This window comes from Epinephelus lanceolatus, chromosome 5 (assembly GCF_041903045.1).
Source record: "Epinephelus lanceolatus isolate andai-2023 chromosome 5, ASM4190304v1, whole genome shotgun sequence".
NCBI lineage: Eukaryota > Metazoa > Chordata > Actinopteri > Perciformes > Serranidae > Epinephelus > Epinephelus lanceolatus.
The window spans coordinates 18,028,144-18,047,958 of NC_135738.1; the positions used below are offsets into that span (position 1 = coordinate 18,028,144).

General features: G+C 42.1%; 1 protein-coding gene across 4 annotated transcripts in view; it reads right to left on the reverse strand.

Moving 5' to 3' along the window:
• Positions 1 to 19,815, reverse strand: part of reln (reelin) — a 118,039-nt gene that overhangs the window by 51,776 nt on the left and 46,448 nt on the right. For all 4 annotated transcript variants that reach the window (XM_033634659.2, XM_078167802.1, XM_078167801.1 and 1 more), the window contains exon 4: positions 4,258 to 4,328. In XM_033634659.2, the coding sequence (XP_033490550.2) occupies positions 4,258 to 4,328 (71 nt within the window). The remainder of the gene's footprint in view (positions 1 to 4,257; positions 4,329 to 19,815) is intronic.

Below are 19,815 nucleotides of genomic sequence, written 5' to 3' on the forward strand. Positions count from 1 at the left end.
ATTACTGACTCACCAGGACGCAGGATGCTGTTGTTTTTCCTTTTACAATGACTAGAAAGAAATGGTTCTCCAAGGTCAGATTACAGCCACTTCACTCCACTCAGCAAAAACCAGGGCCTTTGTGTGGGCTTCAATTGGCATCATTACAATAATCATAGGTGAGTAGAGAAAAGACCAGCAAAGAACAAGACTCACTAGTATTTTCCAATCTCTGTGTTACCTGTTCTAGGTTTTTAAGTAAAGGTGGAATCTAATGGAAAGAGGAGAAATACTTTTCTTCACAATAGAAGAGTCTAACTGAGAGTCTGAAGACATGAGGACAGGCTTATTTAGCATGCAATTTTTGGCTTTATGTGTTTATCTCTTTGGCAGACAACTCCTGGCTGTCCATGTGTTAGAGATGGGGGGAAACAACACATATTCTTCCACGAATCATCACACCTTGCTTGCTGAAGTCGAGTAATTAAGGTAATTCCAACAAAAATTGCACAACCAAAAATCCAAAAGAGGAAAATTGTACTGTGGGATAACAGAAAAGAAGACTGAAAGGGAAAAAGAAAAAAAAAAAAAAAGGCTAAAGGAGACAGTCAGGATGCAAGAGGGGAAGAGATATAGACCAGACAGCGAGGTCTCAAGGTTTCTTGCTGGTGAGCAATGAAGGATGGCAGTCGAACCGGCGTGCAGCCAGGCAAGCAGGCTGGCTGGCAGACTGGGTGGGTGGCGAGGAGGTGGAAGAGGGGAGGCCACCCGTCCGTTCTCTGTTGCGCTGTGATCAGGCGTCCCTCAGGGAGCAGTGGCCTCTTTGAGTTATATGTCCCTTTAATAATCCATCTGGGGTGCAATGCACTCGGCCAGGCCCATAAAGACCTGATTTATTCCCTCGCTGGAAATGAGAGGACATGGCGATGCTGGGCAGAAAGCAGGGACTGCTGGCCCTGCTGTCAGGAGATAGAGCTGATGGACGGCCTGCAGCGCCATTGAACACCCACAACCACTCCACCCTCTAGCACAGTGCACCCTTTCCTAGCCCACCCCTGCCTCTCCTCATTCCCCGCCTTTGCTCCTCTCATATGGGCTTAATAAGTCTTTTTATGGTCGCTCAGTAGGAGCGGAAATGTTCTTCTGTTTCATCCTCCTGCCCGTCTGTTCCTATACTTGCAGTCGTTTAAAACGGTGGAGGTAATTTGCATTTTGCCGCATCATGCTTTTAAACATCTCTAGGAGCCTGTCCAGACAATTTGGCAATGTGCTGATTGGTGCCACAAACTACTCCGCTGTACTGTGGATTTCATTTGGTTGCAGCAGTATTTGTCTGACTCATATTAGTGTTGTCTTCTAAATCCACAAGTAAGAACAAAATAAGGGGATTTTTGGTGCTGGTTGCTGAGGAAAAAAATGGGATGTCGATGAAAGCAAACTGGGAAGTCGAGGGATGAATTGAACACTGAATGAAGGAATGGGTGAAGAAGGGTGCTGGCACAGCAGACAGGAGCTGCTGGAGCACAGGGGGAGCAGTGTGTCTGGGACCAGGCATCCCCCAACACTGCTAGACAGATAATTTCACCCACATGTACGTACACATGCACACACACACACACACACACACACACACACACACACACACACACACAAATCCAGCCTTGCTTATGTCTCAGCAGGCTTTTAGGGGCACCAGGGTGGAAACATTAAAACAAACACCTGTCTCTGTGAACTTACAGGGAGGCTTTCTGTTACTGAGAGGCCAAGTGCTGTATGTCAGACGTACCAAGGCGAGTTAAGAGCTTATACCCCTCCTCTTCTTTCTTTATCCTTAAATCTCTTATTTATAGAATTTATATCTCCATCGATTTATCATGCTAAGCTCAAATTCACACCCCACTGTTACCTTCTTTTTCTATCTCACTGGCTAATCTGCCCATTTGTTCTTTAAGTCCCTAACCTGGCTGATCACCCCTGATTGCCTTCCCACTTGAGCAGCCTGCCCCTCTCTCTCTCCCTCCATCCCTTCCTTTCTCGTTTCCGCCTTCCCTCCCTCTCCTCCATGGATCATAACCCTGCTTTAGATAGCTTTCATTTCTCCAGCTCTTCAAAGCCAGAGTCTTAAGCATATGAACTTCTGAAGTGGCTTGGCTTGGCCCAGTATCTTTTATTCCACTTTGAATGCTAATGCCTAGATTTGAAGTAACTTTGCTCAGAGCAGCTTGCACTCTCTTTGCCACTCTGCGGATGAATTTGGGACGGTAGCCTATTTGATCCCGTTGGAAGGGAAAACTCTACAGGCCTGTGCCTCACCCACTGGTGAGTCTGACTTTGCCGAGGAAACTAAGACAATAAACATGATTTATTTATAGTTTTTAACCTTGGCAGTTTTATTCTGAGATGGCGTCTGCATTAACACACTCTTTTGACACAGTATTGCCGTTCTGGCTGCACCACAGCACAATTTGTTTAATGTCAAAGTAATTTTCAAGTTTTATTTTTATGTCAAAAGCACTGCACATTCCAGTTTCATGATTTCTATAATCTTCACAGCTCTTTTGAAGTTGCAGGTTTTGGTTTGGAAAGAGGAAGAGGACCTGACCACAGTGAGTTAGATCAGTGGACCAGTAAGAAATGATGCTTGTCTCTGTTTGGACAATCCACAAGAGGCCAGAAATGATCAGACCCATTTCTGTTTCCTCCTTTCTCTCATCTCTCCTTTTGCCTTCTGTTGCCCACGGCATGTTCGTCTCTCATTTGTAATTCAGATTTCCTGGTGTAGTTAGGCAACAGAAAGAGCGTTGCATTATTGGCCATCAAAGGAATTTGCCTACAACAAGGTCGGCCACTTGCTCACATTTACTCTTTCCCCACTTTTCTTTTGTTAACGATGTTTAATCACCTCACCACCTCTCCCCATCACTCAAATCACCTGCAATTTATGACCTTCAAGTTTCTCATTACTACTATCTCTTAATCCCACCACCTTTGTCCTTATATCATCCGATCTGTCCTTCAACAATCAGACAGAAACTGTCATTACAGACACAAGTAATTTATAGCTCTACATTCCTCCCTATCACTGTCACCCCCCTCTCTCCCACCTGTCCTACCTCTCATACCTTTACACTGTCTCTGCAGATTACATGTTTTACCTCGCTGCTAGTTTCTCTGTCTGCTCCCATTCACAACTTGTCCCCTCCAAGGCCTAAGGTCTAAATCTCTGTGTTCCAGCTTGTCTGCTGTGAGTAGTTGTGTATTAGTGTGATACTGCAGGGCCTTGGCACTAAACAACTAAGTGACTGTTGTTGGCTGCAGATATTTTATTTGCAGAGGGAGAAGACTGGGGCAGTGTGTCAGTGGTGGTGAGAGGATGAGCTCTCGGGGCAAGGAGACAGAGGAGAGGAGCCTTGTCGCTCTCTCTCTTACACTCTTCCAGGCTTGTCTGAGGGCCCTGTGCCCCATCTTTTCCAAGTGGCATAGAGCCATAAAGTTGAGCAGTCTCTTCCTGGCATGTGCTACAATTTTCGGTAGCGTCTCCAGCGACCTGCTGAGGGACACACTTGTACTGAAGAGTCCTCAGAGACTTGCCACAGAGGATATTTTTCTAATAAAGACTAAGTATATCTTGCCACTGAAATGTTGTTGTTTTCCCCCTGAAACAGTTAGCAGAAAGACCCCGGCAGCAGTTAGTATACTTCTCCACTTTCAGCATTAAAGTCAAATTTGATCTACAAGGAGGAGTTTTTTGAGTGAGGAGGAGGCTTCTTTCCTGTAAACAAGCAATTATACACACTCAGCATGCAGAGTGGGACTGCACTGTCTGTCAATAGCTACTTAAGGCTGTCACAGAAAGTGGATGTAAGAAGTGTCGGCCATAAAGTGTAAATCTCCAGCAGAGAGAGAGAGAGAGAGGGGAAAAAAAGCTGAGTTTAGCATAAGCTGAAATTAAGCTGGCAATATAGGACATCCAAATATCTCTGGCTCTGACTGCATCATTAGGCAGAAAGAGAGCCAGGAAGTGCTGCAATGCCACTGTCATGAAAAAGCAGCATATCAACCATATTGTGTCATCCATATTCTGACAATCTATGCGTATGATGGACAGTAATGGGAAGTGAGAAGGGGGTATGGTATGTATATATGTCGGCACATGTGTGTTTCAACATATATGTATTTTCACGCATGAATACCTTCCTGCATGTGCAGTGTATGCACGTTTCTGTCATGAAGGGAAAAGAGTATGTGTGTGTGTCGTCCCCTGCTGATGCAACTCACCTCCTTGCTCACAGAGCTGTTGGGCCAGAGCATCCTTGAAAATGATCTGTCCCCGATGTGTTGCTGTGGCTCTGAGGGAAAGAGAAGGAGAAAAAGAGCATTAGCACTAACAGCACTAAAGAGAAAGTTAACTGGTCTGTCCTCAATATATGAAGATCAATCCAGCACAGATGGTATCATTTCCCACTAAACCAAAATGTGTTCAAGCATCCTCCATATAAGAGAACATTTTCTGAAGTTCATTATGATGTGACTTTGAGGTAGAGCAAAGTTGGAAGCCTTGTTAATGTGACTGCATAGAGGACAACTGACATTTTATTATTCAGGTATTGACAGGCATATCTCCTCAACAACAACATTTTCTTGCTCATACAGTATAAAATAGAGTGTGGGCTATCAAATGTCTTCCAATATCATCAGCTCCTACATTATCATACTGCACTCTTGCATGCCAGTGTAAATCTAACTGTATGTTGCGTGCTGAATGTATGGAATGTAATATGAATTTCCTTCCGGTGGCCATGAAATGCATTATTCATTTGAAAATGGAGAGATCTTTAAAAATCTAAGAGGGTGAAATGGCTCAGAGTGCAGCGGGATCTTTTACACAGACACTGAGACATGTTCTGCTGCACTGTAGCCCAGTAGAAACAGATCCGCTGTCATTTGTAATGGCAGAATTCCATTGGTAAAGATGCACAATAACGAGGCTGCTCTCGAGTATAAAACTTTCATCCCTTACAATAATAACCACTTCTGCTACTACTACTACTAAGAATAATACCGCAGTATATGTATGTAAATTGGGGCTGCGTATAGCTTGTCTGCAATCATGCAACTATTATAACACGTGAACTTCAGATGGAGGGAAAGAAAGTAATAAATCTATATGATGTGCGTATTGAAAATAGAGGAATGTGACTACATAAAAGGGCTGGATGATTCTGCAGGCAGCGGGTATCGTCAGGAAATTGAAACTCATGATGATGAGTGATCCATACAAAATGAAGAAAAGTGATTTTTCCTATAACTTAACCGAGCTGCCCGGTGTGGACATGATTGTCGTTAGAAATAACCTCATTCTCTAGACCTCTTAATATTACTAACGTAACACAGCGAGCCAAAGACAGTGTACAAGAGCCTAGTTGACTATAACTACTTTGTGTGCAGTTGGGTCCATGACTGATACATCTGTTGTCTTGTTTTTGGCTAGGTGAGTAAATGTGCTTGAGTATAACAGTCTTTTATATTTCAACTCTGTACATGGACACATTGCTGTCAAGCTAACTTTACTAGGTAACGCAAGCTAACTTTAGCTACTATTTTATACCTACTAGGTCAACTGTTCCCAGAGGTCTGTTGAAAAGCTGTTAAAAATCAGGGTTGTGGATAAAAAAATAAAGAAGTCGTCACACCAAATTGTAATTGCATCCCACTCGAAGCAGGTTTAACACACTGCTATAACGTTTACATCTAACATTAGTTGACTCCGCTCCTCTAGACTGAAGATGAAGGTTTTTGATCCACAACAGCCGTTTCTCTGAGTTTTTTTCCCCACTTCTCCCTTTTAAATTGTGATATTTTCGGGACTTAATGTGGCCCTTGTTTTTTTCCAAATTTGATCAATTGCAACAGGTGTAAACAGAACAAATCATAGGCATTTGTGCAGTGCTGGTAGACTTTATCTCCAGTTACCTGTCCTCCATCTGGACAGTCCACTGATGCATGTATGTTATATGCAAAGAGGCTATTGGCAAGAATCTGGCAACACAATACCTTTAACAATACAGGAGTTGGGATTCAATATATATCCTATACCCTATACTGCAATATAAGCAAGGAGATACATTGCTATTTTTTTTTAAATCCAACTGTAATGGTAAGAACACACACCCATATTCATAAAATCTGAGTAAAAATGTTTAAAAAATCTTATGCAATCAGAACAGTGGGATCTGCATTTGTATTCATCACAGTCCCTGTAACATTCAACATCATAACACTACTTTTTGTGCAATCTGAGCAGAGTAATTTAACATTTGCCTGTATCTGTAAAAAAAAAAATAACTAAATAAAATTAAAGTGCTTGCAGGATTCTGCAGATAAAGAAATTAAGAAAATATAAAAATGTAAACAAAAAAACATTGATACACTGCTTCTCAGACTTGATAGTGTCATAAACCGTAATATTGCAAGACTCAAGTTTATCAATATTTTCTTACACCCCAAAGTATCAGTATTATATATATGTAAAAACAGTGGATAATAGAAATAGAATAAATTGTACATGACAGAAAAATAAAATCCCATAACCTGGACACAGGAGGAGACTGAGGTGGAAGTGAAGAGTATGGAAGAAGCTGCAATTTTCAGAGAGTCCTTGAAATGAGTTATTGGTAAGAAAAATTGTAAAGTTTTACAGCCCTACAGCTCTTTGTAGCTCCTTCTAGTCAGTGGCAGCAGCAAAAATGGGATGTGTAGCGGCCCCATCAAGGAAAGTTCTGTGCAAGGGGAGACAACACTTCATTGTTAGATGGCTAGTAAAAGCTCTACTACACCACTCTGACAGTATAACCTGCATTTTCCCCATATAATGCCCAGAGGGAAGGCAATTTGAGTGGGATTGAGGTCAAAAACATAAAGAGGATGAATATCAAAGCCATGACGTGTTTCCTCACTGACTGCTTGCAGTATTGTCCATCAAGGAGAGACGAGCAACTGGAGTCTTGTCTGGCACTCTGACAAAATTCTAATGTATATGGGCTTTGCTATTAATTATGAACATCATCTATGGCTTGTAAATCGGAGCAACTTCATACTTAAACACACCCTGACACAGAACTATGCGTGCCACCCACATACTGTACAATGAGAAAGTCCCTTCAAGGAGGACTTGTGGAAAGAAAAGGCCTCTTTTCCTGGTCTCTGCCATGTAAGGACACACTTGTGTGCCTCAGACTGTTGTCTCAGTGTTCAGGGTATTCCCAGCATCCACAAGAATTGCACAACATTTCCTTTTATCAAAGTCAAACCAATAAAGCAGAGCTCTGAGTAACTGCACTGTGATTTCAAATACACTATATGTCAAACTCTGTGGAAGCAGTTCAGACAGTTACGTGTGTGTGTGTGTGTGTGTGTGTGTGTGTGTGTGTGTGCTGTGCCACACCCGGTCATGTTACAACACAGACCAAGAGGACAAGGAGAGGAAAGGATTAAAAATAAGCAAAACTTTATGGGGTGTACACAATATGGTGGGTGCCTGAGTCAGTGAGCCCCACATCCATTTCGCAGACTTCTCCTGCATCAACCGCTCTTCACAGCCCCATGTGGATTTTGCCTTGCACCCCCCAACCCTACCCCACTGTGGCCCACCATGCAGACTCAGGCCTTTTATGGGTGCCAAGGCATTTACACGTTCATCTCAGCTCATGAATAATGAATAGGCCCCTCATCAATTAGTAAAGAGCTCTTGTGCCTTTGCAGAGCTGGGGAGAAAACATACTTAATTACACTCATATTTCAGAATTGGGTGAAAACTAATTTGAGTTTGGTATTTATGAATAAAAGATGGCGCGTAACGAACAGCGGGTGGGGATGTAGGAACAAGGCCCTTAAATATTTACTAAACACAGTCGCAGCTCAAATTCACTCAACAGATTCTTTTAAGAGCCGGGGGACAGGGGGCTCTGTCAAAGAGCACATCTGACCCAACACACATCTTTTACACACACTAACCACACACTAGCTACATACACACACATCTATGACAGTAGCCCTTACAAGCCAGGTAGGAGAAAAATGTCACACAGAGCTACTAGTCATACAATGACAGTAATTTAAGTCCTGCATTCCAGTGCAAAAGAATTATAAACAAAATGTCCTTAACGCTGGAGTAGACTGTTCAATTTTTCCATCACGGGGCAAAAATCCTTTAATGAACTTCGAGCATATTGTAATTCAAGTGGTCTGAGAAAATATTACACTTTTTTCAGGCTTTCGAAAGTCTAGCCCTTGACGGAGAGACTCTGGCTGATCACAAGCCATTTTCAGAGAAAGCAATAGTCAATCATGAAAATCACTGCTCATGAATTGTGGTCAAACTGTCTTTCTAGGCAGCACTGATCAAAAATTAATCAAGATTCTGTAACTGCATGGCCTATTTCTTGCGCCAAATGTTTACAGAAATATGCTGTCTCATTTTACAGCTAAACAGTGCACTAAAATATGTTTCTGAAAACATTTGTGCTGTGTTAGACAGCTGACTGGCTGTTTTTGTGATTCTAGCAAGTGCCTTCAGGAGCACTATGACGAGGTGCAGATTTTTTTTCCCACAGATTATCTGCCTCATTTACTACAATCAGGATATAGTGACAATTATGAAATACAACTTTAAGTCATATTTTATTAAAAAAAGATACCGACTGTAACTTGTATCAAAAATGAAAGTACATTTAATGCAGCAGTATGGCCGCTGTCAACCTTATATACCTCTAAATTAGATTATGGGATTCTCATTACAGATGCATAATCGTTTAAGAAACATTTTAATGTTGTAGCTGGTTGAGGTGGAGCAAGTTTGTACTATTTTACACAAAGCATTGGGTTGTTTAATCATAACAATTTATCAGATTTAATAAACTGATAATTTGTTTGACATTTGTTGGTAAAATCTTTATCTGAAAAGCATCTGTTCAATAAATGTAGTGGAGTACAAAGAACACTTAAGTGATTATTTTTTACATCTTTCCTCTTCCTGCAAAACAAGGTACAACAGTTTCAAATGTTTGATGACTCATTCTGCACTCAGGGGAGTTTACAAAAGTCCATTCAACCAAGTGAGACATTGGTTGACAAGCTTGCCACAATGGTCATATAAAATTGCACTTCACCACTTGTAGGCTCGTGGCTAGCATATTAGCTAACAGGGCAATATGGAGAAAGACAGGAAGAGATGTGTGTTTGGATATCAATGGGCAAAACCTTTATTTTCATTTTCACAACAATTTGGCAGAGGTCTAATTCATTTATCTCCCTTTTGACCTCCTTCTGATCTAACAGTGACGGAGGTGTGTGCAGAGCCAACAATACGCTTAGCAGCGGACTCTGCTGTAGCTATGTATTCCAAGCGGCAACCTCTGGGACTGAAAGATAAAGCCAGTGTGGAAGTGCCAAAAACTGCAGTTTCTTGAACGGCCACTTGAGTTCCCATAGACCTCCATGTTAAAATGCCCAACTTTATAGCAGAAATAAATATGTTTACAGCCTGGTACAAAAAAACTATTTTGGTCTCTATAGCTAATTTTCTCTTTCATGACAACTGTAAAGGGGCTGAACTTTTTTTCTAACTCACCTGTTTACATTTTATCAACGCTTAGAATTTTGCATATTTAAGGCTGTGGCTGCTTTGAGTGACAAGCTGTCTGCAGGGTGTCACCACAGTCTCTGAGTCAGATCCACCTCTCGCTCCTCCACAGCTCCAACCACTCATCCAAATTTGGTCACTTCTGGCTCCAAAAAAACAAGATGGCGACGGCTGAAATGCCAAACTCGAGGCTTCAAAATAGGAGTCCACAAACCAATTGGTGACGTCATTGTGACTACCTCCATTATTTTATTCAGTCTGTATTGCACTAAACTCTAAGCCTACCTCTATTTAGTGGTCCAATCCAATACCAAGGTTTTTATTTAAATCTTTCTTGTAACCAGAGTTGGGTAGTACTTTGATTACTTTTTGCAGTAACGAGTAACCTAACACGTTAGTTTGCTGTTTGAGTAATCAAATACTTAAGTACATTTTCAAACAAGACATCAGTTACTTCCGTTACTTTTAGAGCACTGGTCCTTCAGCTCCAAAACAGCAACGGCTGTCGTTTGGTTCTAATAACGGAGATAACGTAAACCTATCAGTCTGAAAGAAGCCAAGCTATCTATGTGGTCGGAGAAATGCTGCCGTTGTCTACGGTGGAGTCTAAATAGGTAGAGTAGGACTCGCTGACAGACATTTCAGACTCAGGACTTGCATTATGCCTGATACACGCTACACGCTGGTACTCACCAATTATCCCCGGTCGTCTTTCACGGCATGTGTGATGTCATCGGGTTATTCTTGTCCTATTTTTATTACTTTCACTATTATTTGAGTCACTGCCAGAACTGTGTCTGTTCATGTGCCAGCCGACATGTTGTTGTAGTCACCTAAAAGCGTCAGCAGATGGCAGGAGCTACATTTGAAGCGACATACGTAAACTGTCAAGCTACTGTATCTTCCACAGGAAGTTCTGACAAATGTTTCAGAATAAAAGCCTATTTAGAAAATGGAGGGATTCTCTCAGCCGAGGTTATAAGGGGCTTTTAATTTGAAACAAGTGTTGAGTTTGAAATGACGGTGCGATATGTTAACTTTATAAAGACAACGGAGCGGATAAAAAGTAAATCTATAAACACACAGAGGGATTAATAAATAACGGACCGTCTATAATGTAGTTTGTTTCAAATGAAGCTGGGAGCCTCTGCAGTTGTGGTGAGTAAAAGCCCCGCCGCTATTTGTTAATGTTATTACTTTATGTCCGACCGTGAGGATGTACCATTGTTTGCTAGCTTGATGCTAATGACAGTAACGTTAACTCAGCGGGTTGACAAAGTGCCTCTGCTGTTTCACACCATCATTTCCCCTTTTTACTCTGTGTGGTAACATCCCTAGAGGAAATATTAAAAAATGCTGGGGTGTTGTTGTCATACAGATGTCTACGGCAGCAGATCGTTCTGTGTTTCTACTGGTCACGGCTGTGATGGGAGAACTGGATCTCAGTGAAGGGCAAGTGGTCCATAACTTTAATTTTGGAGACAAAAAAAAATGTAGGCTTAGAGCCCTGTGGTCCATTGCTCAATAGGAAATGTAGAATACTGAAAAGTATTTTAAAAGTGCTTGAGTTACTTTTCTCAGGGAGTAACGTTGGAAGTACTTTTAAAGTAAATGAGTTACTTTACTCAGGGAGTAACGCAGTAAAGTAACTGGTTACTTTTTTAAAAAGTAACACAGTAACGTACTTTGATTACTTTTAAAATAACCCTTACCCAACGCTGCTTGTAACGGTGAACTGGTTAAATATTTTGTTTCACTGGGAACTACATTACAGAACAGAACCTAAAGCTATAGCTAAAGACACTCAAACTTTAAGTATTTCAGGAAATGTACTTTGTTATACCATACCACTACAATTTGAAAGCTGTGTAGTAATTTGGAGGGAAGTTTTTAAAAACACAATTATGCAGAAGTGTCTTTGAAAATTCAAGAAGCACTTGTCTGTTTCTAACGATGTTGTTTTCTTTGCCTCCAATAAATGCAAAGGCATCTACTAAACAATGACAGAAGAGATCAATTCAGTGGGAAAGAGTAGTTTTCCTTTGAAAGTGTGTGTGGATGTTTGAATGGTCAGACTATGTGTGACTTAATAACGTGTATGTCATTAAAACAGTAGCCAGGAGAGGGCATTTAGTCTGAGCCGGAGAGTGTGTGATCGGCGCAGCGCGACGCCAGCGTCTGTCCTGCCGTCACACTCCAGCAGCTCCTCAGCGTGTCTCTCATTACGGTCTCCACTGTGGGAGCCCCACAGACACACACTCTCTCTCACACAAAGAACAGCACTGATACACACAAAACATTTATTGAACATCTAAATGTTAATTTGACTTTCTTTGGGGGGAAAAAAGCAATTAAGAGCCTAAACGTGTTGGTGTTTTTTTATTTTTTTACTCCTCTCTCCTCTACTCTGATTCAAACGGGGGATCATTCATCTTGTGAAAATAAGTGTCATCCTCTCCCCTCTCATTAGTCTAGAGGAGCAAATCTGAGAGATGGGGAAGAGAGAGGGATTGGGGAAGATGAAGAAAAAGAGGAGGATTGAGTGTGAGATATGGATAAATGGAGGGGGGAAGGGAGAGGAGGGGGGTTGGGATTTGGTCAGTGGAAACAGAGATGGGGTTAGATGGCCTTGTCTTTCAAAGTCCACAATCTGCTGTCAAATAGCGAGGCATGCGAGTAAAGGCAGGGATCCAGTCCACACACACATACACACACACACATGCATACTCCAAGCCACATATGAGCTTTAACATGTATGCAGATGGACAGGCTGTCACTCAAACAGCTCCCAAAAGGGCCTGGAGTGGGTAATTACCAAGCATGTCTTCCATGTTAGATTACATGTTGCTGTCGGCCATAAGTATCCCTCAGGAGCCAGCTTGACAGCTCCCTGCTAACCACACACACACTCACACACAGCGGGATGCACTGACTGCTGGTTTACCCTAAAGCCATATACATGCAGTTAAATATAGTGACTGCAGTCTTAAAGACATAAATATGCACTAAATGATGAACACACAAAGTTTTGTTACGCTTTTTCAACAAGGCCGGTGATTTTTTTACTTCTCTCTCCACACAAACTATTACATCTGAGGTGGAGAACACACACAATGTCTCGCTCCTCTCTTCCTCGTTAGACGACTCACCCATCCCGTTCGCAAATCCCAATTAAAAGCTCATTTTCTCTCCCAGCTCACTAGGCCTGTTGGTAATCATGATTAATATGAAGAGTTTCAGTGGGGTGCAGTTCCAGTCGCCAGCGCTGATTTGGTGCATTTGGACCTAGCCCTTAAAATAATACACCCTAATTGGTTGATTTATCTTCCACGTTGAGGACCAGCTGTGGTTATGGCACAGTAATCAGGGACAACGGGTAAACGGATGGAGAGGAAGGAAGATGGAGAAGTGAAGACAGGACAATGAGAGAAGCGGAATAAGAGAGGAAACAATGCACTGCTTCTCAAAAATTCCCGATCACTAAAACTGCTTTGATAAAATGTAAAGCAGGCTTTCTTGATTTCAATCCAGCCTTTATATTTCTTACCAATTAGGGCCTGAGAAGATGCGACTGGCTTTGTGGGATCACATTATATCGTCTCCCCAACAGCCCCTCCCTCCACCCCTAAATTAATTAATTGAAAAAGGCTCTTGGAGAGCATGCAAATTTAATGAAGCTCCACAGAGGAGGGATTTGGGAGTTGTTTGGCAAATTACCTGCTTGTTAGCACAGGGTCATAGAGAGTTACAGCTCCAAATACAGCCAGAAGAAGCGCAGTTACTGCTCAGTATACAGCCAGGAGAAGAACAATTGACCTTGACTACTGTTAATAATACTGTTGTAATAATTAGGGAGATTAGTAAAACAACAGCAGTTAGGAGTAAATGTGCCAAAAGGAAAAAAAACATGGTTCTAAAAAAGTTGTGGATTTTCTGTTGTTGATTTAGTCCTCGACAACAACTTTTTAAAAAATGATATCTGAGAAAATCAGCCTTTTAAAAATCTCTCCTCACTTTCTCAGCGAGGGTCAGACTAGGACAAGACGGGGAGAAAGAGAAGAATCTGCCGTACTGACACAGAGTCAACAACAGAGAGATGAATCCTTGCAACAATTCATGTCTGTTATTTATCTTGTCAGTCACATCGAAGCACATTTGCAGGAACAGACAGCGCAGAATGTGAACCAATCATTTCTCACAAAATACATCTGGAGCACCCCCCTCTCCCATGAGCATGGTTCATTTTGCTGCATTCATAATCAAGCGCTTTACTTTTTTTTTCTCCAATCTCCGCGCTCTATTTCATCTAGAATTGATAAGGAGGTCAACGTCCCAGTAGGTAGGATGGTGACCTCCTGAGGAGAGTGTGTGATGTCGGTGTAGAACAGATGTGATGCGGACAATTTGTGGCAGTATTGATCAGAGCAGTGATATGTAATATGCACGTATATATGTGTGGGCATGTGTGTCTCTGTGTGCACAGGTGTATGTATATAATTACATGGGTCATGGACCGTCCCTTGGGAAATAAGACAACATCATGGATGTAGAGACCTTTAGGGTAAACAGCAACAGGAGTCCAGGTTGTGATCTGTTGCGGGTTGCCTCTTAAAGTTAATGATTTACTGTGAAACTCTGAAAATCCGACACCTTTTAAAAGGTTAAAAAAGGTTAAGAACATGAATATGAGAGATAAAGGAGTTGCTGTCTTATATGTGAATGTGTGATATATGAAAATTGGAATTATATGGGTGAACTGTGTCAGATTTGCAGCTCTGGTCGGTTTGTGGTGAGAAAAAGTGGATTGGATTTATGTGCTCTGTCATGCTTCACATTTCAACCTCATATTTCTATATCTACAATGCCAAAATGCGATTACCTTGAACCAATCATTCATGTTCCCTGGCCCAGTGTCTCCAGTGAATCTGTCACACAGCCACAGGCTACTGCAGTATGGAGCTTTAATGATGAGGGGAGCTCATTAACCACTGATTTTATGTTAAAACAGACCGAAACATTGACTTGAATAATAGGAAATCAATAGAGGAGACTAATACCAGGAGAATTTAGGTGCTGGCTGAGATGGGTCATCTGTCAGTCTGATGTATGAACTCCGACCTTTGACCTCTGATTAATATCACAGGTTGTCTATCATCCTGCCTGTCAGAATCACCAGACTAGATGAGCTTAGGGACACATTACTGTGATAAAATGGAAAGGTCAGCCCAGGTTTTAACTGATCAATCATGCTCCCAAAAAGGAAATACACATCTGAAGTTTGTGTGAGAGTGTAAATATTTACTGTTTGCAGGGCCCTGAATGATTTCTGGGTGGTGGGCTTTTTAGAAGCACAAATGAAGGCTGTCTGCTTCAGCCATCTGAACACACAATAGATGCTGCTCCACTTTGCATACAGAAGACTCATACCAGACGCTGCAAAAATAAAGCCAAGAGATTTATAACGGATCTCAGCCACCCAGATAACTTCCTTTTCACCCAACTGAGGTCGGGAGGAAGGTACCGGTTACACCAGGCCAGCACTGAGAGGTTTAGGAAGAGCTTCTACCCACAAGTTACAGGGATCCTAGACGAAGACATTTATGATAATTATTATTATTATTTTGTTATTGTTGCAGTGTTTTGAATAAGTATACTGACTGAAGTGACTATTACATTTCGCTGGTCATGTTTGTGATTTCATGTGACAAATACATTAAAACTGACTACTAATAATCAGTTATATTTAACAATTACATATCTAAATGAACAAAGGCCTCTTGTATGTGTAAAACTTTTATTTTTCAAGAAAATCTTCTATCTATCCATGAAGTATAATGAAAGGTTTTGAAATTGCTCTGTGGACATTCAAACAAGTCGGTGTGACAGGTGATACAGTTGTGTAGCACATCATAAGTAACTGACAGTGGATTAAGACGCGAGTAAAGGAAGCAAGTGAGGGAAGCGACACGTTATACATTGCACCCATGGAGTCGAGTTGGCTCAGAGCTGCGCCCTGTCCACAAAAGCAGCCACACCAGGCTGTATTCATATACAGCAGCGGACTCCACCTCGTACGATATACCACCGTAGTGCTTATTTCACAAACTTCATGCTCACACAGACCTGCCTACTTTGAACAGATGGCAGTATCAACAACACAACAACAGCCGGCATAATTACAGCACAGGAGCCATTCCTTTTCAATTACAGCTAACAAGACAAGAGAGTGTTTGAGCGCCCACCTGCCCTTCCTCACTTTATTTCTACTTCGCCTCCTAATTGCTCCTACAAGTGGCTTCAATCAGTCTAGGACTCCAAAGAGGATCTGCAGGTAGCAGAGATGTAGACAAAGAACAAATATAGTGGCCGTAAATAAGTGTTTACAAACAAATGCATATATGCACATACACATGCATATATAAACAGACACATACACAGCACGCTATGACATAAAGGAACAGTGTGCCATTAAATACGCAGAGATCCATCTCCTCGGGGGAACACTTCGGGAAGTGGGCTCACATGCAGTAATTAAAGCATCTCCAACCAGGCTGGGACCCACAGGGAGACAGTACAAAACACTACAGCTCAAACACACACCACACATACCAACACAAGGTATGTTTACGCAGGGCTACATGTGCGCATACAGCACCTAGATACACCCATGTAGCACCCACACACAGGCAAGAGTTATGCACAGAACCAAGAGTGTCTGAAAAAGTTTCTCTGAAGGAAGCTGTTGTTACACGTAAAACTCCATGCACGCTGAGCGCACGCACACACACATACGCATACTGTACTCTGACTGCCTTGAGGCTGTAAGTGAAGCAGAATAAAGGCAAAGAAAGGACGTGACACACCAGTGCATCTTTGGATTCGCCAGAGGAAGCTATTAACCATTCTCACCTCTGCTAAGTGCAGCAAAGCATTCAGTACGTTATGTAGTGGTGTGGACTGTCATGTCTGAGCAGGAAGAATAAAAAGTGGGGCACAACTGTGTTTTATGCAATCATTTAGGCATGGCTTTGTTTGCATTTTGTGTGTAAGAAATGGTTTGCTTACGGCCAACAGTATAGTGTCACTTTGATAAGTGCAGGTATAACTTCTGAGAGTGTATCAAAGTAGCGCTGCAACTACTGATAACTTTTAATTAATGAATTAAGTCTGTAAAATGTCAGAAAATACAAATAAAAATGCCCATTACAATTTCTCAGATGTAAAGGCAACATATTTATATTGCTTGTTTGGTTTGACAGCAACTCAAAAACTGAAATACATTCAATTTACAGCCACATTAAAGAGAAAAGCAGCTTGTTCTTGTATTTATGAAGCTGGAACCAGCAAATGTTTGTTGGCATTTTTGCTGGATAAACAATTGAAATGATCAATCAATTTCAAAACTATTGCTGCTGTGTATGTGTGTGTGTGTGTGTGTGTGTGTGTGTGTGAGTGTGTGTCATCCCAGCTCCTCCACCTCCTCTGCCTCCTCTCCTCCAAGGCCTCCCCTTCTCTTTAGGTGGCAATTTACAGCCACCCAGAAAATGAGTTCTTCTGGATGCCCACGTCACCGCACTCTATCACACTCCTGCTAGTGATCTGTTACCAGAACACTCCCACAATATCGCCCATAAAACAGCTCACAGGCCGCACATTAATGCAGTGGCAGACCGGCTTCAGCCCTGTGAAGGACATGGGATGTCTGTGCTTTTAATTTAAACACTCATGGACACTGCTTGTGGAAAATGGTCCTTGTATCAATCAGGGCAGGGGTACTATGGGCAAGGGCAGGACGTTGCATTATTTACATTTTGTACAGTCGAGACCAATCTGTCTTACACCTACATATTATATTACTTTGTTTGACTTTTAAACTGATTGGAAGTTCTGCCGTAAAACTTCCAGGGTGAGGTAATTTAAAAAAACAAAAAAAACAAGAAGAAAATATGACAGCAAATGAAAGTGACAGTCATCTGAGTAATAATTCTGACAGCTCAGTGCTGGAAAATTATATGGCACCCAAGATGGCCCTGGCTTCGGTCACAAGGGCCTCGCCTGTTGAATTCCTCCCAGAGTCATGCCACTGAACTCAGGGAGGCTCCAGAGATGAGGATATACTGGTGGAGATGGGAGCTGTGAACTGGAACAGGGTGCAGAAAAAAGTGTGTGTGTTTCCGCATGTGTGTGTGTAAGGAGCAGTCTCCAGCCAGCTGGAGTGTGACTGGCTGACTTTGATAAGGTCAGCCGCAGGGGCCCCTATTGTCATACAGCCGTGGCCCCCTGCCAGCCCCACTGTCATCAGCACTGGCACACTGCTGCTCCGTGCTTTACACTCACACGCAGACACACAGCACACGCATGGACACTGCACAAATACTGAGGAAACACACAATCCTCGTAAGCTGACACACGCTCAACAGTAAATGTGTTTGCTGGCAGACAAAAAAGCCAGTAAATCTGTTTGGCTCCGTGGATACTGTCTAAATGGCAGCTCCACTTCAGCAAATTCCCCAGCTGAATCCTTTTCTGTCAGTCTGTCCATAAAAGTGTCTGTCTGATAGTCTATCGTGTCCCTCCAGGAATCCATTGAGGGATTTGTGCGAGTACTGCCAAAATGTTTAATTTAGTTGTGGTTTTTATGAAACACTGATGTGCAATTTGCAATGTCTTTCAAGTTCTGAAAGAGGATGACTGGTAATATAAAAGGAAAAGAAAAAACAAGGGATTAGTTTGCAATTTGATTTGACTATACAATCATTAAAATGATATGACGATAATGGTGTTTTCATTTTTAGAGTTCATTTAAAAAACACATTTGGCTGTTTTTGATGTGAAAGTGTGAGAACTACCAGAGTCAAGTCTTTAAATATTCAAATATCTGTGGGTGAATTTCTCAAAGATCTTTGTAATGTGGTGCTGTGCCGCTGTGACTTTGCATGGGGCAGAGTTACTGGAGTCCTCCCTTTTCCTCTATGCTTCTCCAGCAACAGCTGCTAATTGCATTTTGACTGATTATCAGCATGAGGCTGTAAATCACCAGCCAAGAGAACTGGAGGGAAAGAGAGTTAGAGGATGTTTCCAACAGATAGAGATGAAGAAAATGATGAAGAGCAAGACACAACAGAGGACGGGGGGAATGAAAATGAGAAAAGGGAAAGACCAAGGCTGTTCTCAGATACATAAAGCTCCATCTTTTCCTACTTGGGGCAATCAGACAACATGTAAGCTTCAAGGAAACACAGACAGTAACATGTACACAAACAGACAAACAGAAATCACCTCCACACTGTCTCTGAGCAACGGGTTACTGCCCCAGAGTTTGTTGTGGCATGATAAAAATCCCAGTTAGGCCCCTAATAGAAGCCATCGTCCCCTACTTATGATCATGTGTAATGTCACAGAAGAAGAGCATCATGTGAACCAGAGTTTTTCTATGAAGTGGGTGTGTATGTGTGTCTGTATCACACCCATCCTCAGGGGAAGGGTGGATCTGTTCAACCACTCACAGATTTTCCAATGAGAAGAGGGACCGAGCCCACTGAATGAGAGGATGAAGATATTTCCGTTGATTCTCAGCAGGGTAAACACACACAAACACATTCACACCTGCCACTGCACAGGCCATGTCAAGCAAGGTATTAAGGATATTACCACACATGCACGCACACACACACACATACACTATCTCTGTCCCCAGTTTAACCTCTTTCCAGTCATCATGCATGCTTTCATTAGAGAATGGCCTTTTAACATCCTTTCTGTGGCAATGGAAGAGAAAACACCACCCATGATGTCAGCTGATAAGCCTCACTCAGCCTTACTGGGTCAATGTGCAGCCACAGCATTACAGGATATTATTGTTACAGTTCATGACTTCCATGTCTGGGTTGGACACGTGGCAGCTGTAAAGGTCTTAAAGGGAGAGTTCAGTTTTTTTGAAGGGGGGCTGTATGGGGTACTTAGTTCCTAGATAGTATATGGAGTCGGCAGGTCCCCAGAAAGAGGAAGAGGAGAAGGAGGCTGGAGTCAGCAACAAAAGCCATTCTATCACTCTCTTCAAAGCCAGACTCCATTGAGAAAAACAGTAATTTAACAATGCTGAACACAGGAGTGTTTGGTCTACCACTGCACTGTCCAGTTATTTTGTTTCTGTTGTTGTGTGACTTTTGTGATTAAAAGGAATAGTTCAGATTCAC